This window comes from Ascaphus truei, chromosome 4 (assembly GCF_040206685.1).
Source record: "Ascaphus truei isolate aAscTru1 chromosome 4, aAscTru1.hap1, whole genome shotgun sequence".
In the NCBI taxonomy this organism is placed as follows: Eukaryota; Metazoa; Chordata; class Amphibia; order Anura; family Ascaphidae; genus Ascaphus; species Ascaphus truei.
Window position 1 is genome coordinate 104,302,473 of NC_134486.1, and position 21,175 is coordinate 104,323,647.

The window sequence follows — 21,175 nt, forward strand, 5'->3', positions numbered from 1 at the left end:
TGTTACCACTCGGGTCTCTACTATGGCTTCCAGCTCACTCACTGAAAATATGGGAGATAAATAAATTCAAACACAAACTTACACTAAAATGCTCAAATCTGACCCCAACTTTTTGGAAATCCAGATTTGAAACCTGGAAACTTGGGCGGAACTTCCAGTGGTGGGAGACATCGGGCAAAACCAGGCTAGGAGATTTCTTGTTGGACACCAAGATGAAATCATTTAACACGTTTAAAGAGTTATGGAGCACCAGAAGGGGAACTTTTCAGATACCATCAGTTAAGACAACTTTGTTAGCTCACAAAGCCCAGGTGTATCTTCATTCAATGGCACAATTTTTGAGTCTGTTTGTAGGGCCAATCCACTGAACACAGGCTTGATATCCCTACTGTATCAGCACATAATCCCAAGTAGCGCAGACGCAAAAACCCAATTTATGAGACAATAGGAGGCGGACATAGGCGAGGTTCTGGAGATGGGGGAATGGGAAAAGATTTGGGATGAACTGGCTGCTACCTCGATTAACACTATTACCAAAGAAAATGGTTACAAAGTTGTGTACAGGTGGTACCTTTGCCCCTCACGGTTACACAAAATATATAAAACACCATCCACACTGTCCTTTAGAGGCTGCGGGGGGGTTGGGTACAATGTACCACATATGCTGGAAGTGCCCTGAGGTGGAGTCTCTCTAGAAAAAGGCCAATGACATCATACATGACTTGTTGGGCCTTAGAATCGCTCTCGGTCCTTGGCAGGCCCTCCTTAATAAACCCCAAGAAGATATCCCTAAACAAGCCCTTAAGCTAACACATTCTTACAGCAACTAGATGCTGTATTGCGGCCTCCTGGTGACTAAAATGTCTGACTATGTTAGATGTTAAAAAAAAAGACTATGGCGTACCCTCCTGATGGAGACACTGACAGCCCTTAACGATAAAGTGGCTAAGTTTGAGGTGGTCTGGGGACCTTGGATGGCCAGGAGGGATCCCCGTGGCTCTAATATACAATTAGTTACACTACAAGTATCTGCAAAGCCCTCGCAGGAGAGGATCCCCAAATAAAGCCAGAGCTTAAAATAAAAACATCTCACCAGACCACGTCCCCAAGAAAAACATACCAAACTGTCGCTCACTTGTGTTCAAGATGAGTGTAGCCGTGACAACGCAAAGTACCAACCTTCCAATTAATTAGTGCAAAAAAACTAACAATAGCGCTCTAACACACCCTAAATGTGACAATATACAATTCAACCACATATGTGTAAATAATAAAGCAATGTGATAATAATAACAATCAAGTGATCTAAAGAAAAAATTAAGAAACTTAGAAACAAACTGCAACCCTTGATAAAGACTGTTCCACTCGTCTTGCACCAGGTGATCCTCCAACAAATCAGGGAGCTCGTCTCGTAGTTATGAAATAAAGAAACACTACATAGTGTAATACTGTTGTGAATAAATTTGTGCAAAGCTCAAAAATGACTACTCACAATAAAGCAGTCAAATTCAGGCAGTCATCCAACTTAAGGGGTGGATGTTCCCTGTGTATACAGCAGCTACCAGCCCCCAACCTCCAAGGAGAAAAAAAGAAGAAAAGAGACCATGTAGTGCAGATGGTATTTAGTATTAAAAGGGATTAAAAAAATGCAGGCTTACACTTCATATGATCGAGGTAGGCAGTATGATATTATAGGTAGTGGGTGCTCATCTGGTCGCGATCCTTTTGAGTTTCTCAGTATCCTCTGCTCCACCACAATACTCTCGCGTCCACTCGAGGCACTCCCTTTACGTCACTTCCGGTTGTTAAGTGAACTTCCGGATCTGATGGCAGGGGTGGACCTCAGTTGTTCTTCCTCTTTGGTATGGGCTGAAACACTCTACCTGTTTCGCCGTTGTTACGGCTTCATCCGGAGTGTCTGTTGGCTGCTAAACTGGGTTTTAAATACTCTAAGGCCCTCCCTCTCTGTAACATTCTATTGGCCAAACACATGGCCAATGGTATACACAGCCATATACATGGCCATGGCCAATGGTATACACAGGGAACATCCACCCCTTAAGTTGGATGACTGCCTGAATTTGACTGCTTTATTGTGAGTAGTCATTTTTGAGCTTTGTTTGCACAAATTTATTCACAACAGTATTACACTATGTAGTGTTTCTTTATTTAATAACTACGAGACGAGCTCCCCTGATTTGTTGGAGGATCAATTAATTAGTGCACCTGAAATGTACCTAACCCACCATGGTTTTAAGTTTTTGTCATTCTGTATCTTCATTGTGATATGTATTATTGTCTTTAAATGCCCCCCCCCCCCTCTTTTTAAAATCTTATTAAAAATAGTTATATTTAAAAAAAAACCTGGACTGTTAGGGGATCTTGAGGACGGAAGTTGGGAAACACTGGTATAATGCATAGAATTCTCTTTACTGATTGTCTGAGTCCGTGTGTTATCACACCGGTCAATTATAACAGGACCTTCAGAGGTAGATAGCCAGGAAACAAGGCGTCTCCATGAAGAAAGGCAGGGAGGCAAGAATTGTGCTCTGAGAGATCCCTGGGATCAAGCAGTGGTGGCACCAAGGTGTACAAAGTCCCATTACTTTTTGTATTTTCTCACCTTGAGTATCACTTCTTTTAATTTCAAATAAAAAGGATTTATAGTACAAAGGCTCTCTCCTTCCTATTTTTACATAATCAATGTTTCTGAAATACAGCCCAGAAAGCTTTTTTATACACCAGTGTTTAATAAATGTAGATTCTTTTTTTAAATTAGGCATAGGATCACTAACTTTTTTTAGGCCACTTCAACCACTGGAATAAGATATGCTTTGTGACATCACAAAATATACTACTGTATGTACTGTAAATAGAATATTAATCAGACAGCATTTGGGTTATAAGCAAGTTAATGAATGTTGGATAGGTCTTATTTCAGTGGCAGGTTAATTATCAAGAATTAGATTGGCATTTCAGACTTCTCATCCAAAATGACCAAAGTGTATTGATCTAAAGACTACATATCAAAGAATAAGATTCAGCCAAGGAGCAGAATTTTCATTAAGTGTAAGTGCACAGCTGAAACGAGATGTAAATTAATAAGAAGTCAGACCCCGTAAACAAGAACAAAAAATACAAACATTTGTACTTATAAATCTGGCTTTGATCTCTCAGGACTAAATTCATAAAGCTCTATTAAATCAGGGCTTATACCATGAGGCTACCCACATCAGGAAAGGACGTTACAGTATGTTCCATGAGGTTTACACGTACCTTCAAAGCTAATTATATGCACAAACAACAGATGATCTACATATCATTAGCATAATGTTGCACTGTGTTCCAGTAACATGATGTTAGCGTTCATCTGATCCGGACCCTGAAATAAGTCTTTACCTCAACTTGCGAAGGAGAGGAAACAGAAATAGTGCTGGGAAATAACCCAATGTTAGTTTAATTATACCTAACTATGGCGTTACACCAATCCAGACTCTGCAAAAGGCCTATTTCAGGGTCTGGGTGCGAGTAACTTCAAGTATGGGTATGACCTAACAAACACAGCGTGAAGTCCCTGCATTAACCATAAGGTCACGGCGCTGTAATGCGCGCCCGCGCTTTTGGCTGCGTGTTCCGGCGATTCCCCGGTCTGCAGCTCACTGCAGGAGCAGAGACCGGGGGGGGGGGGCGTGCCGGAGGAGTGACGGGGGCGCGGCCATGACGTCACCCGGCAGATTCGCCCTCATTGGCTGAACCGCCGGGGGGCGTGCCTAGCCGCTCGACGCGAGTTCCTGCTCTCAATTCTATTGAGAGCAGGAGTAGCTCTCGCGCGAGCGCTGCGGTCCCCCCTCGCAGCGGGCCCTGTAGCAGGCAGCGGGGGCAAGGCGTTACACACTTTAAGGGATATGTGGAGCTATGATAATGGCTCATTTGCATGTCATTTTCACTAACTGCAGTTATAGTTAACAATGTGCTCTTTACAAGAGAAAGCATGACTTCAGGTTATATTATTGTCCTTTGAAGATACACCAATAGTCTTAGGTGACTTAAAGCAGCAATACTACATTCTACATACAGAGTTAGCTCTTGGCCCAGTAACATTGTACCATTTCAATGTACTGTCTGTAATAAAAGCATTTTTTGTGTTTTTCCCTTTCCGGGCATGTAATCAAGCAGGGATTGCTAGAGTAGGAGTTTCAAGGGGGGTTTTGCGGGGGAACCATTGACAGAATGTGCCTAGGATGTTGGGCTCCGGTGTTGTCGTTTCCCCTATAAATGTACCCGGGAATCATTCCTGTATCTCGGATACATGTAGGCACATTGTCCCGGCAATACCTCCTCTTGAAAACGCAAGCGCGACTCACCACAAGGGTACCCTGCTTCAGCACAGCCCAGAAAGAAGAATGAGGCACAGGGATAAACATGTATTCCTGTAGCTGAGGAAATCCCTAGGTTAAGGGGGGGGGGTATCCCAGCTAGTGCCAAGGTGACCCACATCCAGTATAGGGTTCGTGGGTGCTCCAACCGTACATAAGGTTGGGGGGGACTCAGAGTCCAAACTGAGTCCCAGGTAAAGTGTGTGGTGAATAAGGCAGATAGAAATAAAACGACAACATTATTCCCTTTTCTGTTCCCTGTCCCCCAAGACTCAGAAGTGCATTAAAAGATACGTTAATGGAATGTAATATGCTTTTTACATTCGGAACCAATGTCCAAACAGGCAGCCCGTGCAAACCCATAGGCGCTGGTATGTCTGTTGGACATCGGAGTTCAAAGCAGCCAGAGGATGCCCAGAGGTGTGAGTAGCATTTGGTCAGCGGGGAAAGGCGAAGTACCAGGTCCGGAGATCAATGGCAGTCTTCCGGGATGCCACTTGTTCTGCCAGACCTGGTGGAGCCTGCCCAGCGGGTGGCATTGAGATAGCCAGGGAGAGAGGTGGCAGACTTGCGCATGTCTCATGGCTATTTCGGATTTCCCGCTGACCCGGCTTATCTAGCTGGCTTGGCTCTGATTGGCTGCTTGGGAAAGTTCCCACCTGTTGATTGGCTGCTCAGTTTTGTGAATGAAACTGAAAATACTATAAGAACCTGTGAGCCAATCAGATTTAGAGTCCCCGGTAGTAAGAGCCTGGGCGGGCTTTTCAAAGTTGCTTCTGTGTGAATAGCAGAGCAACCGGCTTCGATTTTGAGCCTGAAAAGCCTGCCCGCCAGAGTCTAAGTCCAGCTTTTTGGGACCAAGTTCTCAGAAACGAACGTAGCGGACGCGGCTGGGATTTTATGCCGATTTGAGTTCCAGGAGATTTGGACTAACTCGCGGTCAGGAGGGACCAACTTCTCAGAAGAGAACGTAGCGGTGGCGTATGGAATTTTATGCCGATTTGGGTTCCAGGAGATTCTGGGCAGGGTAAAACTCTCCCATAGAGTTCCCTGCACCTAGGAAACTCAGTTTTCGACCCCAGTCCCAAAGTAAGTGTGTCTTTTTGTCTGTATTTTGTGTTCCATTGTGTGTAAGCGAATTTATGCCGAATAAATTACAATTTATTTCATTACCTTGTTTTGCTCAAAGAATGATCCTGGTAAAAAGGTTTAAATAACCTGGTCTCCTGTGACATGTGCCTAACGAAATGGCCACCTTCTAACTTTATGCTGCAGGCTGTGAAATGCTGCAGTTGATAATGTAACATTATATAACTAAGTGTAACACATTATTCTTATAGCTTTCAGAGTAATAGACAGTCTGCTGTTTGGAACAGCAAGAGATCTGTTTGTGATACTTTTTATGTGAAAGGGCAGAGATCTGTGTCAGAGCATGTTTCAAAAGAGGAAATGCATATGACTTTCTAAATGCTTGCTGTAGCAACCAACAAATAATCAGTACATTAAAAAAAAAAATCATATAAAAATAGCAGGATTTAAAAAAAAAAATATGCAGACAGTATTATCTAATAGTACAGTACTGATTTATTTAAAACAAACATATAGGACTAACTTTTCACGTTTTACTGCTTTAATGGTGCTTTGTGAATCTGGGCCTAAGGCTAAGGTCCCGCTCCCTCAGTCAGCGCGCCCGCACTGCAGACAGGCGGCGCGCTGACAGGCAGACCGCGATATGCGGTCTGTAGGCAGCCGGGAGTGGGAGGGGGGGCGTGGTTTGAGCGGAGGGACCCGCTACTCCCCCCCCCTCCCTCCACGGGCTCGGTCTCTGTCTCCCGGGCTGCAGGAGGGGGCTGCTGCGGGCTGCTGGAAGGTAAGCAGCTCCCGCTCCCTCCCCCTTCCCCCACAAATGCCCTCCTCACACACGCTGACACACACACACACACACACACCACCCCCTACCTTGTGGAGGAAGCTCTCTGTCAGCTCCCGCTCCCGCCGCTGATAGGCTCATCAGCATACCACGTGACGCGTCACCGCTCGGGATCACAATTGTCTTGCATCCCCTGCCGGCTGACGCGTCACAGCACGTTGTGAGCTGTGCAGCGAGGGGGGACTGGGACCGGCTAGGAAAGGATACCCCTGCTGGTGAGGAACGCGGACGCGGACGTGCGCGCCGCCGGACACAGCGGGACCAAAGCCTTCGTGTTTTAATTTTCTAAGTAGTTTCTAAGCTCTTCACGTTTCATGCATGTTTGATGAATACATAGATGTGCAGTAGATTGTGGCACTTTTCATGAACCAATACGAGGGTTTTTCACAGTGAAATTAGAGTGTGCAAAGCTGTTGGAAACATACAGGTCCACTAAGAGAAATCATAACCTACTACAAATGTGTACTTCTCCGTGTTTAATACGTCTATAAGAACTTTGAATTTAGAATAAGGGATATACTTACTTGCTAGTTAAGCATTGTGCTGAACTCATCACCCAGAAATCACTCACTATGGTGCCTGAACAGAAATGATTTGGGCCTAATTTCAGAGATACCTGCCATGGGAATTCTCCCAATGCCACATCATTTCCCATTAGAAGAACTATCGTATCTTTCCGAAGGCCACAACCTGAAAGAATGGAAAGAACCAATTATTTACCCAATGGATCCCACTCTAATCATTTCCTTTCCCCAAAAAATGTTCAAACAATTTTGAAGCTGTGAACATATTAATCAAGCATATGAGCTGTTGGGGTTCCTTACAATGCAACTGATCTCAGACGCTCTAATAGAGAGGATTGGGGTTCTGCAGACTTTCACAATATAATTATAGGGTTCCTTAACCAAAAAAAGGTTGAAAACGAGTCATTATAAACATTCAGAGTTACATTTTAGTGGTGAACCTTGTTCTGGTAATCCATATTTTTTTTTGTGTGTGTGTGTGTGTGTGTGTGTGTGTGTGTGTGTGTGTGTGTGTGTGTGTGTGTGTGTGTGTGTGTGTGTGTGTGTGTGTGTGTGTGTGTGTGTGTGTGTGTGTGTGTGTGTATACCATTTAAGTCATATCTCTGCATTCTTGTATATTTTTACATCATTTTCTTATACAATTTCCCAACTTTGGTTTATTTTTCAACAACTCAACCACTATGTTGATAGATTGGTATGGAAATGTATATTTTTGAGATTGGACACACTATAAATATTACAAAAGTATGTTTTACCTAAAGCAAGCATATCGTCACATAAAAATATATATATACTTGCATTAGATAATGAAGCAGAATGCTTACTGCTTTATTGCCCTCCAATAGCATAAGTCAAAAGTATATGGTATACTTACTGCCAGAAGTGTTCCTAACAATAGTCCACATTAATACCAGGGAATAACAACATGTAATCCATCTCATCTTGTTGGAAATGAATTCATTTCAGTTGCTGTCGTACATAGGATTTACTTCATAAATCTTTCTGACATTGGAGGCTTGAGCCAGATGGAGCCTAAATCAAGCAAGAGTGTGTGGGAGCTCAACTGTTATAAACAAAAACAATTGATGTATATTGTATTGTTAGCTAGTATGTAGCATAGCCAATATAAAGACCATACCCCATGCAGGCCTCATAGAACATTGCGATATCTGCCTTCTTCTGCAGATCGTATAGGACAGTTACGTCACTGCCTTGATTACATCATTGTTGTTAGACTATTTGTTACAAGCGTAATATGCATCCCGAAGGACCCTCTGTAGCTCATATAAAACCCTTTGCTGCTGAATGTTCCTGGGATGCAATGCTTGCCAATGGGAAAGAGGTCATATGAGTAAATCACATTGTGAGCTCACTATCATTGTGACAGCATCATTTATTATTAGGTGCACTTACTTGCTGGGATTGAGACAACTTAATTACATAGCAATGTCAGTGAGATGGGCTTTTAATGCATTGAAGTGAATGGGTTAAACGTGCAGGATATATTTTTCAGGCCAATAAAGCGAACACTAGATTTTCCATTTGCTTTTTGGCAACTGGGGTATTTAAATATAAGCGTGTGAAATATCATGCGACTATAACAGGCTTTAGTATTTGAGTCACTTACAGTAATCACCGAGCAGAAGTGACAATTACAGTATCAGAAGCATTTAACACTTCCTCGTTTCATTACTTCTGAGCTCAGCAGTAGAGATTGGCACATTTTGAGGGGTGGATTTGGATCCGCAGCGGATCGGCCGGTTCCTTTGGTCCGCGAATTTCCAAGGATCATTCTCAAAAAGGGCGATTCGCATTTTGAAGATTTTTTTTTATTAATACCAATACACTTCGCGGATTCGGCAACCCGTGGACGGATTTGCAGAATCCAATCCGCGGATTCAGCAATCCGTTGGTGGATTCTTAAGAATCTGCCAACGGATTGCTGAATCCGCGGATTGGATTCTACAAATCCGTCAAGGGATAGTATCCAATGGCAGAATTTACACTACGAAACGGATTTTGAGGGGGAAATGCAAGAAAATCCAGGAAAACGGATTTGGGCGTATTCACGCACCTCTACTCAGCAGATGACTTGCACCTTTTACTAAGTTGGGCTTTTTTTGCTGATAGAACCATGAGGTGTGACCTTCAACATTATCCAGAGCTGTCCAACCAATCACTTATCACCTACCCACCGGGATGAACCCATGGGGAGAGATATAGTACAGGCACCCGTGAAGGAGCGCATGGCGTCATGTGCGCCTGTATGAGAAGCAATCCGTAGCCTGTAGGATTGCGGGACCGGGAGGCATGGCCGTGATGTCACATCAGCGGTTCGCCCTCATTGGCTGAACCGCACCTTTGACCAACCTCATCGAGGTTCCTTCCTCATCGACGGCCTTTTATTTGCGGTGCAAGCGACTTCGCACGGACTATGGACGCGGGATAAGAGGAGACATAGAGTAGTAATCACACCATTTTGTAAGAAATTAATAACATGAATACAAGTTACGATTCAAGAACAAAAGCAGATTAAATCGATTCAATCAAGAAAATATTCTCCAATGTTCATTCCCATCCAACTAATGTTTTATGTGAATGTGATTTGTTTCACTGCTGGAACCGGATCCTTTGTCTTTCCTACTAGCACTGTCGGGTCATGTAATGTTCTGCGTGCGACTGTGCACCTAATGTCAGCTGAAGTGTCGCTCCCTGCTGTCCTGGGGGCGTGTATGGGGTACTGACAATCCTTCAACACACCCCTCCCACGCAACCAGTGGGGTAGGGTGGCTCATCGGTAGCACGACAGCATCTCATCCCTCCCATCCCACCAAGTTGTGCTGGGATGGAACCTCGCAGCTGCACGAACTCCCAGCATGCTTCACTGCATGCCGAACTCCCAGCATGCTTCACTGCATGCCGAACTCCTCAGCCCCCTCCTCCAGTAGGCTCAAGACAAGTACTTCCAAAGAGGGGGTGGAGGCGGAAACAAAAGGTTAGGGCATTACATCAATAGACAAACTTGTTGGGAACTTGATTATTTATCCATCTGATAATTCCCTGCAGCCAATATGTATTTGCGAGCGAAAGGAATCTCCCGTTTTAGGGGACCTCAAATAGGACAACATATAACCATGCATACTGGCCTGCCTGCTTTGGCTCAAACTAAAATTAGTTGTACGCATATGTATTGCAGAAATCCTCTACAAATCCCAATTTAATTTTTCTTACAAAGAGAAAAGTTCTCTTTGGACAAAAACTGAGCAATAATAGATTCAATAAAGATTTTTTTTCTGGAGTGCAAAACAAATCAAAATAGAAATAGCACAATTTAGAAAGAAAAGCCTAAAACACGTTGCTCTATAATAAATTGTGATGGGAATAAATTAGATTAAAGACTATCCATTTTAACCACTGTATTGTCTTCAAACTCAGGCACTCAGGAAAGGGGTTGAGAGAGTCTCAGGTTTTTTTTTGCCTACCACTTTTTAAGAGTTCAAGAGAGCATTAGAAACAAAAATTACATTATCATTTTGTTTTTGAAGTCTCTGCAGGACACCTGTGGGGTTTGGCCCCTCTGGAATTAGGACACATGATAACTGCACTTGCAGTCTGGGAGGTACAGTACCGTATATGTTGGCACTACCTCTGACCGGTCTGGTCTTTTGAAGCAGTCAACAAAAAAGAGATAGGGCAGAAAAATATCATGCCAACACAATCACCCCGCCCCAAACACTCCACCGTAACTACCCTGCTAAAAGTTTGCAATGAAATCCAGTGTGGAACGGAACGGGGACAACTCAGTGGTGCAGTATTCCTAGATTTTGCAAAGGCTTTTGATACTGTTGATCATGCTATCCTGCTTAACAAACTCCAGAGCTCTGGAATAGGGAAGCATGCTTTAAACTGGTTTCAGTCCTACCTATCAGGTAGATCCCAACTTGTGTCCATCTCAGGCTCTAACTCCAACCCCCTGGATATCACCTGTGGCGTCCCGCAAGGCTCTGTTCTGGGGCCCCTACTCTTCTCAGTGTTCATCAATGATCTTCCCACAGCTTGTAAGGAAGCCTCAACACACATGTATGCAGATGACACAATCCTATATGCACACAGCCATAGCCTCTCTGACCTTCAACACATACTTCAGTCTGACTTTTTGAGACTCGAAAACTGGATTTCCCACAACAAACTGTTTTTAAACACTGACAAGACTGTAACAATGGTATTTGGGACCAAGACTAAATTTTTAAAGCTTCCAGCGACTGAGCTCCAGATTAGAACCAACATTAACACCACCCTAACCCCTGTAACTAGTTTTAAATACCTGGGCATATGGTTTGACTCCCACTTAACATTCGGGATGCACATTGATACCCTGACAACCAAGACCTATGCCAAACTAGGGGTACTTTGCAGGAACAAATCCTCCCTAAGTCTCTTGGTCAGACAGCGTTGTCGCACAGCAGATGCTAATGCCATTTATTGACTATGGAGACATAGTATATGGCTCGGCACCTCAAACCCACCTTAGCAAACTTGACACCCTCTACAACTCAATTTGTCGTTTTGTTCTCCAATGTAACTACAACACACATCACTGCGAAGTGCTCAATGAATTAGATTGGTCATCACTCGAGTCTAGGCGCAAAGTTCACCTTTCCTGTCTTGCCTTTAAATTCTTTATGGGCATGCTACCCAGCTATCTGAATAAGCTCCTCGCCCCTACCACATGCAGCACTTATCATCTCAGATCTGACTCCAAAAGACTGTTCATGGTCCCATGGCTCAACAAAGTATCCGGCCGCTCCTCCTTCTCTTACCGTGCACCCCAAAACTGGAACAACCACCACCAGTTTAAGTTCTTTCAAATCTAAGGCTGTCTCACATTTTAATCTGGTCTGTAACTGTTTCATACGCCCATAATATATATTTTCTTTAACTGTGCATGCAATGTCTTGCATATAATGTATACCCTGTTCATTTATGTAACTGTATTTGTAATCATGTATTATTTGTCTTAACTCTGTGCCCAGGACATACTTGTAAACGAGAGGTAACTCTCAATGTATTACTTCCTGGTAAAATATTTTATAAATAAATAAATGTATTTGAATCAGCTTTCCTTGAAGAGTAAGTAGTGTGATGTTGTGCAAGAATAATGTAATTCAAAGTATTCACAATTATTTTACTAGCAAATGTGTTCTACTTCCAAAGACTGTAGGAGCTGTTGCTTTAGCTATAGTGGATACTGGAAGTAACAAACCCAAGTTGCAGCTCATATCAAAAGCCTGATTATTCCTCCATGTGGCTTCTTGTAGATCCCCAAAGATAACCCTGTACCAATCACATATAGTAACATATAACTGGTTTATTAAAATGCTGTGACTTACAGAAGTTATCGGGTACCACTCAGTTATCTTTCAGTGTTCGCTTTTCAAGCCAATGCTTGCACAGCTAAAATACCTGCTTAAGGTATAAAAATGACCATCCGTCATCATCAAGGATTACGAATTCCAACTAGCAAGTTATGCTTACTGCGAGTTCTTGTGGATCACAGTATGGACCAGATACAGTATACTCTTCAAAGCGTGATCAGCCAAAAAATGCCACTTGGGAGAATATTGAAATCATGCCCAGTATTAAATAAACATCGGTATGACCTCAGAGGGGTCAAGAGGGTCCTATTAAATGCACTCATTTAGGAATAAAGGGATCAGGACCATACAAGTCAAAGATATGTCAATATCTCATTCACTAGGTATGTAAAATACATCATGAGGGTAGGTACCTGGCTCAAAACAAACCGTCCAGAGGAAATCCACATGGGATCATAAAATGAAAATAATAAAACTTTAATCACATCTGTAAATATAACAATAAAAGTGGACTATGTACACAGTGAAAGAATGTTAAAATTCTCCATGGGGTGGCAATCCAAAACTAAACTAGGATCCAACGTTCCAGTTACAATGTCTCAAACAGTGCAGATCGTTACCTCTCCACTTAGTACAAATATTCCAACGGAATGGGTGTATAATACATATATAAATATACCTCACATAGGAGAGGACACACTGTCACTAAACACCTCTGTGTGTTTCTCATATGTATATTAATGCTATCTCAATGGATATAGGTAAACACCAAAAGAGGGATCTCCTCCAAGGGAAAGGGAGGAATACCTAAAAGCACTCTCCTACTGTAGGATTTTAAATAGATGAAAGGCATAGTAAGCCACACAGTAACTGGAAACATAAAAACACATTGCCAATAATATATCAAGAACACATATCAGGCTTAGTAGGAAAAAATATGTCGCCTGTAATCGCGTGAATGAAATAACTCACTAGCAGACCAGATACTCTCTATGGCATAGAGAGGGTATCATCAGTGCAGGCTATCATAATGAGAGCTGGATGGATGCATAGAGAATATATGGACGCCAAGCATCCGACTGAACCGCAATACTGGCGTGTAATATGGTGAGGATCCAAGATGGCGTCACAACACCGTCATGACATCATCAAATCTACCCCCAGCCTGTATTTACATACCTAGTGGATGAGATATTGACATCTTTTGGACTCATATGGTCCTGATCCTTTTATTCCTCAGTGAGTGTATTTAATAGGACCTTTTTGACCCCTCTGGAGGTCATACCTGAGTTTATGTAGATTGCATTCCTATTTGCACCCCGATTATTAGAATATACTTACACTTCTGAGTATTGGGTTGCGCAGTTTGGTCCCCACAAATGTGCCAGTATTAAATTCCTTAGAACCAAAGGTCCAGATTTACTAAGAAGTCTGCCATAAGACCCCTTGCAGCCCACTGAATTCAATTGGCTGTAATAGGTCTTTCAGCACTAGAAAATTTATTTTATTGAAGAGGACTGCTTAATAAATAGGTCCTATAAGGCTTACAGCTCTGATGCTCCCTTCAGTTAAATACCATAACCATAAGAAACAGAGTGACCTCAACACAAACCACTGACATTATGGTGCAGAAGACTATATCTACTATATATTTGTGAAAGCATTGTATGTATGTATGTTTCACTGTGTTCCCTGTCCCTAGCGGCAATCTCATTGGTCCCTTGGCCCGCCCGCCCCCGCACACCTCTTATTGGCCTCACACACTCACACCACCCCCTTGGCCCGCCCCCCACACCTCTCATTGGCCTGAGGCGGAGTGACGGGCCAAAGGTCCAAAAAACACACACACACCTCTCTCTCTGTCCTCTCCCCCCCCATCACACTCACCTCCCCCCCTCCCCAGTGCTCCACTCACCTCCCCGCCGCTCCACTCACCTCCCTCCCTCTCCACTCACCTCCCTCCCGCTGCACTCCCTCTCCACTCATCTCCCTCGCTCCACTCACCTCCCTCCCGCTGCACTCCCTCTCCACTCACCTCCCTCCTGCTCCACTCACCTCCCTCCCGCTCCACTCACCTCCCTCCCAGGCGCGGGGACAGGCAGTGGGCAGGGCAGCCTGCCGCTGCCACGCGGCACCCAAGATGGCGGCGGACGCAAGGACCCCCTTCCTCCCTTGCGGACTAAGTAACATGGCGGTGGCCGGAAGGAGAGGTCCCGCTCCACTCACCTCCCTCCCGCTCCACTCACCTCCCTCCCGCTCCACTCACCTCCCTCCACGGCGCGGGGACAGGCAGTGGGCAGGGCAGCCTGCCGCTGCCACGCGGCACCTAAGATGGCGGCGGACGGAAGGACCCCCTTCCTCCCTCACGGACTAAGTAACATGGCGGCGGCCGGAAGGAGAGGTGACGCGTGTGTGTGTCACATTGTGTGTGTGTGACACTGTGTGTCACATTGTGTGTGTGTGACACTGTGTGTCACATTGTGTGTGTGTGACACTGTGTGTCACATTGTGTGTGTGTGACACCGTGTATGACACTTTGTGTCTGTGTGTTACAGTGTGTGTGTGTGTGTGACACAGTGTGTGTGTGTGTGACACAGTGTGTGTGTGTGTGTGTCACAGTGTGTGTGTGACACAGTGTGTGTGCCCCCCCCCTCCTGTCCAGTCACACCCCCCCCCTCCTGTCCACTGTCACCCCTCCCCTCCTGTCCTCTACCCCCCCCACCCCTCCTGTCCTCTACCCCCCCCTCCTGTCCAACTACCCCCCCTCCTGTCCACTACCCACCCTCCTCCTGTCCCTGTCCCCTCCTGTCCACTGTCCCCGTCCCTCCCCTCCTCCTGTCCACTGTCCCTCCCCCCACCTTTTCCTAGCCGCAAATTTAACTCACGGGCAACGCCGGGTCTCTCAGCTAGTAGCCAATATTAAACAAATGGTTAGGTCTTTGTTTAACATTGGCTATAGCCTTCTGTACCATAAGTCCCAGTAGTTTCCTTTTACTAGGCTTTGAATTTCAGCTTGGAAAAAAGTGCAAGCCCTCGTAGCTGACCAAAAAAAACCATTTAATAAAGTATTTAACAATCTCATTGTGAAGATATCACCAATTATGTTTGGCTTGCATCCATTTCAGTAAAGACAGAATTGGGGAGAGACCAGCGCTAAACAAGAACATATTATTAAATGGGTGTATAAAAGACTAAGCGCAGGCACAACTTATTTTTAATGCATGTTAACAAGAAACAAGACACTTGGCAAGAAGCACATCTACAAAAGTCGAGTTCTTCATAGAAAAGACGAACACCATTCTTTTAAACAGGAAGCACACAGGTCTGCCTGGCGCACGTTTGCCCCGCAGGAATTCTTCAGCCAGTCTGTGAAGAGGCCGTCTGCATTCTTCTTCAGAAGAAGAAACTGCCCCAGCATCGTATATGCCTATAAAAAGATATACAGGGTGTTAGACTACACAGACAAGTTCACAAGAGAAATGGGTTGCCATTTTAGTCTTGGCACAGTAAAATGTTGCTGTGGGAGTTTGTGTTGGTTCAGCATTGATGGAACCTTTGCTTTTAACTCATTCAAAGTTCTAGCAGCAGTGTAGTTAACTATATACAGAGACCTGCAAGATTTTCATCTTTGAAGATTTTGTTTTAATAATTTAGAAGGTTTCACAATCACTCAATTCTGTCGTTTCAGAAAAATTAATAATTAACAAGCAATGTCCAAAGTTCATGTTTCCTAATGATTGTGCCTTACATTCCATTAGTATAAACGGAATAATGGGGAATCGTTCTCATTAATGTATTTTCCTCTAGTTCCTCCATGCCAGTACACAGATCGTGATCAAACTGCACCACGATAGGCATAGGACATTCAACAAGTCAGGTTCAATAAGTCGGCATAGGGCTCCCAGCTCTCCTCCATCTAGTTGAGCAATGAAAGAATAAAGAACAGATTGACAAAACAAAAAAGTCAGAAAGAACAATTGAACTAGGGAGAGAGCTGTAATGGGATGGAGGGACTAGAAGCGGAGAATGAATAGGAATAATTCCCCTTCTCTCTACATCCTTCCTAGGCCAGTACAAAAGGAGTGGCTACATAAAGCAGTATCTTTCTGAGAGGAAAAACAACCTCCATAGAAAATATTCCTGTAGCCATAGTCAAGCTACACAAGGACCTGATGCTCTAAGCCAGTGATGGGCAACAGGATACATAAACATCAAGGGCCGCAAGTGCATTATTTCAGTCCCTAAAAGTGTGCAGTTTTTTGCCATATAACCACAAGCTATAATTCATCCAATTACCCCATATAAATAGCTTTGTTTAACATCTCTCCCCCTCACCTGTCATTCCTGCTCCTCTTGCTTATGCGACAGGCTGAAAGTTAGAAGGGACCGGTGAGAGAGGAGGCTGGGGATTCAGGGGAAGTCCTAGAGGACCGCCTGTTGCCCTCCAGAGCTTTAAGAAGCCATAGTTCAGGTAGTAGCTGAGATCAAGTCCACCGCAGCTTGGAGCAGAGATCAAAGCAGACCACAATATGCTACTAGCAAAAAACTGCTATATCTAGATCTATATCTATCTATACATCTTGGAGTGATAGTTCGGAGGAAAACCAAGCCATTTGGCTTCACACAGCGGCAATGCAATTACAGACTAGCTGAGAACACAATGTGGAGGCCCAATTAGTTACATGAAATTAACAGCCTACACAAAGGAGAGTCTCATGGTGGGGGCCACACCAAAGTTCAGAACAAGAGCCCAAGCCAGAAAAAGTAACCAAAAATGTACCCATAAAACCTAAAAAAAAGGGTAAACAAAAAGGCATTCGCCTGTTTCTGAAGCACACACCTGAGGAGCCTTAGCCTACTAGAGAGCCCAAGCAGGGCCTGTTTCCATAACTGTGGCCCTCACTCCAGACTGGCCAAGCTTCAAAAGTAGAGCTGTAACATACACGTCGCGCAAACAGAAGGGCGTAGCTTGCCCTTCAATACCTCCAATGCAGGGCTCCTTCATGTGCAGCACAATGGCAAGCCCCACAGGTAAGCCAACGCCCACTTGCTAAACAAACATATCAAGGCATTAGGGGACTTCACACAAATCCTTCTCGGTAATCAGGAAGTTGGCCTATATCAAAAAGGTACTAGAAAAATAAACCGGTGAGGCGAGAACCCAACCATTTGATGCGAGTGGAGCAGCGAGCCTTATAGGGGCTAATGGAACACAATTTGTTGAAGGGGCTAAATCCCCATTCATTTGTACTGGAGGGGAAAAATACCTTGTAATCACAACTAAAAATCAAAGTCAAATTCTACAGTTGATAAAAGGTAGACTTATCTTTTTACAAGGAAAAATCATAAACACCTTCTTACCACATGAGAATTTAAGAAAATCAGTATTTAGAGCAACGAAGTTTTAATGACGACTAACCCTTCGTCAGACTTAACATGTCTCCCTGGGTTCCATTTGTTACCTTATCAAAGCCTAGTTCTTCTAATTTGCCTCCAAGTACGTCTCCAATGCCAGCTAGTGCTGTAACTGGTTTATCGCCCATAGGCTCAGACACGAAGTCTCTGTGCTTCTGTGAAGTGAGAGACATTTTACCTGCAGACATGGCGGCAAGAGGCAAAATTTAGTCATTGATTTCTCTGTTATATACAATATGTACTTATAACAGTTACATTGAACACAATGTACAGTACATAGTCACCAGCCATTACCAGGATAAGCATCTTGTGGTCATTTAAACATTAACAACCTTTTTAAAGTGTGTCGTCCATGCTTCCATTTCAGGAAGGGCACCATAGACATCCCTATAGTCCCAGCGATGTTCTAAGATCTTCGTGTGACTTTGGCCTATACGCGTTATCCTGCATGCCATAGCTCTTTAAAGTTGCAAGTGTGAGATTATGAGAAGGGTGTTCCCCCTTCCATTTGGATCAGGGTGGGAGAAATCTAGGAGCATGCAATTTGTACCAGATCCCATGAACCCGCAAATCTGGAGACAGGATCTGGGGCAAAGTTAACAAGTGGCAGCAATTCAATAGTTTGAACACCGATAAACAAAATCATTTTATTTGAACAAATATCTATCCATACACCGATTCATTTGAAAAAAAAAATTTAGTGTGTGAACACACGGAATAAGCGCATCAGATATGACAGTAACTATAGGAAAGTGAGTCCCTGCACTAAAGAGCTTACAATCTAATATGTTTGTTTTAGTTTATATATAAATCAAAAACAGTGGATGAAGTGGATTAGTAAATTAGTAGTAATATGCCCAATAAAATAAAAATAATGTTGCAACAGCAAATGCTTTCTTAAAAAAAAAAAAAAAAAAAAAAGAATATTTCTTCAAAAAAAGAAAATTAAATTATAAATGTATTGATAAAGTTGTGGTATTCTGGAGGTGAGAATGAAAGATTAGCTCCACTCTGTGAATCCTAGTACCCTCACACCTTCAACCACAGGAAATTGGGCTGTCTTCCACAGTGCTTTACTGAGAAAGCATTTTTTTTGCTAAAGTTACCTAATTATTGTTAAAGTGCTATTTAAGGAGTAACTACAGATATCTGTTTGTGACATACCTTTTGGAGACCACAAAATGGCCACTCCCCACTTAGGGCTGTAATATAGTGCGCGCGCCAATGATAATTGGCTGTGTAAGCCAGACGTTTGTATACGGCCGTGAGCGGTGGCGCGGCAGACCAGAGAAAATACAAGAAAATTGTATTTTCGCGCTGTTGCCACGTGACACTATGAAGCAATCACAGTGCGGCCTAACGCTGTGATGTCATAGCCACGCCCCCTAGACACGCACGTCACAGCTTGCCCTGTACAAAACGTCCGCGCCACGTGCCTGCGCAACGCTGGGCACGCACCAGCGCCTACTATATAACAAGCTAGGGAGTAAGTAGAGCAGGGGATGCCAACTCCAGCCCTCGAGGACCAACAGGTCTGGTTTTCAGGATATTCCTGCTTCAGCACAGGTGAGCCACGCTTCAGTCATTGATTCGGCCACCTGTGCTGAAGCAGGGATATCCTGAAAACCTGACCTGTTGGTGGCCCTTGATGACTGGGGTTGGCCACCCCTGGAGTAGAGTTTGATCCATGCAAATGTACATTAAAAAAAAAAAAAAGTTTATATTTTAGTCCAAATTTAATTAAAACAGTAGCCTTAAGAGAGCTATTGGGTAAATAAGGCAGATGGCCCAGCCTGATTTACCTAGCAGCCAGATAAATATGACTTGTTTAGCCTAACCTTAGTCCTTACCCTAATATGCCATTGTAACTCTTACCCAACTATTCCAGTGTAACCATCAGAGTCCTAAATAATCCGGGTGAAAGTCATGCTCTGGAGAGGCTTCAAAATCCCACTCTTATCAAAATGGCACTGAAGGTTTCTAAATGAAAAGCAGCGGTCCTCCATACACCTGCTCAGGGCGGTCACACGGCATTTCCAGCTGCAATTCACCCGCAAAATCCTATTTATCCCACTGACGTTTCACCTGTGTATTGTGTTACAGGCACTCTGTCACCATGGTAGTCACGTGTTTAGGCAGCTGCCATTTTAAGCTCCCGGAAAGGCTCATTTTCACCAATAACATCCATCTGCTGAACTAAATAAAATCTAAACTAAAACAGCCGCAAAAGGACTTCATGGCAATGAATATAAAGTAGAGCAGATTGCTATGTTGAGGTTGTTTTTCTATATGTATTGGGGGACTATGGGAAGCTGGGAGAAGTTGGGCACTATTGAGGAGTCATGAGAATCAGACTCCATCACAAGAGCCCGCCTGACAGTGCATCAGGTGCGGCCGGTAACACCCCACTAATACCCGGAGTTCCTGTGAAAGATTCGGTTTGTCAAATCATTTTTCACTTGATGACGGGCCGAGGGGAGTTCAGTGCACAGATCAATACCCGATCCCATGCAACTCCAACACAGAGAGCGCTGGCTTGCAAGCCCAATGACAGCGTCGCTTTGTATCAGCAGTGGGAGCTACAGAAACACATTCGTGCCGGTGCAGTGCTGCGCACGCATACCTGCCTGTGCGCACCGCCTCCACTAGGGATCGCACTGCAAGAAGGCGCGCCAACTATATACAGCGCTTATTTGAGGACGGGCGTTGTGACGTCACAATCGCGAAGACCAATAAGGAGGGGGAAAAGTCTGGAGTGCGCGTGAGTTCGAAGTCTGCCTAGCAACGTGTTAAGGGAATGCATCTATAATGCAAAGATAGATTTGGCTTCGCGCTCTCTCATCTGCGCCATACCGGATAGAGACACACACAAAGTGGGACCAATCTCTTATATACAAATGTGTTGTCCAGAGCTTTACCTGAATATTCATTACAATATCAAATTCTACATGATACATTTTATTTAATATTAAGGATAGCAAAAATAAAGAATCATAATGACCTAAATCCAAGCACGTTTACTGTCAAATTGCTACTGCTGTTTGTCACACATTAAATTCAACATAAACACAGATTGAATTGATGAGATATATACTGTATAGCTGTGGATAATCTAAAAAAATAAATTAAAAAAAACCGATTTTTTTTTAACACAATCAGGTTGTTTTGCTGTAAAATGAGTAAATTGCAGTAGAGTTAATTGCAAGCAGACAACATCTGTCCAAATTAAATACATATTCCATGTTTTAAATAATGCTGAATTCTGATTGATGAAAGTGTCAAAATTACACATCTGAATTTTAAGAACCCGGACATAATTTACAGATTTTTTTTTGTGTTACCAGACCCAGTTAAAATCAATGACACATGTAATTCTAGAGGATCTAGACATAATTCACATAAGCAATGTTCCTACAGATTCAGATAAACACACTCATATGTATAGAAAAAGACACAGCGCACAACTCTCATAGTGTAAAACAGTAATTATATTGTTACAAACAAGTGAGGTAATATATGCACGTACAAGATAACTGAGTTATAAAATCAGGGCAT

At 43.6% G+C, this 21,175-nt stretch overlaps 2 protein-coding genes across 9 annotated transcripts in view; both read right to left on the minus strand.

Annotated features, from left to right (window-relative positions):
* LOC142491980 (chymotrypsinogen B-like) overlaps nucleotides 1-6,988 on the minus strand; it is a 32,022-nt gene extending 25,034 nt beyond the window's left edge. For 3 of the 4 annotated variants that reach the window (XR_012800630.1, XM_075594755.1, XM_075594754.1), the window contains exon 1: nucleotides 6,831-6,988. Coding sequence is in view for 2 of the 4 variants with exons in the window: in XM_075594755.1 (XP_075450870.1) it covers nucleotides 6,831-6,961 (131 nt within the window). In the remaining 2 variants the exon portion in view is untranslated. Of the gene's footprint in view, nucleotides 1-1,658; nucleotides 1,898-6,830 lie in introns of those variants that run through there. The other variant, XM_075594756.1, reaches the window with a different exon arrangement.
* Nucleotides 6,989-15,245: 8,257 nt separating this feature from the next.
* LOC142492980 (barrier-to-autointegration factor-like protein) overlaps nucleotides 15,246-21,175 on the minus strand; it is a 34,300-nt gene continuing 28,370 nt past the window's right edge. For 2 of the 5 annotated variants that reach the window (XM_075596307.1, XM_075596306.1), the window contains 2 exons: nucleotides 17,668-17,798; nucleotides 15,246-15,632 (listed from right to left, as the gene is read on the minus strand). In XM_075596307.1, the coding sequence (XP_075452422.1) occupies nucleotides 15,483-15,632; nucleotides 17,668-17,793 (276 nt within the window). In that variant the 5' untranslated portion in view covers nucleotides 17,794-17,798 and the 3' untranslated portion in view covers nucleotides 15,246-15,482. The other 3 variants (XM_075596305.1, XM_075596308.1, XM_075596304.1) reach the window with 3 other exon arrangements.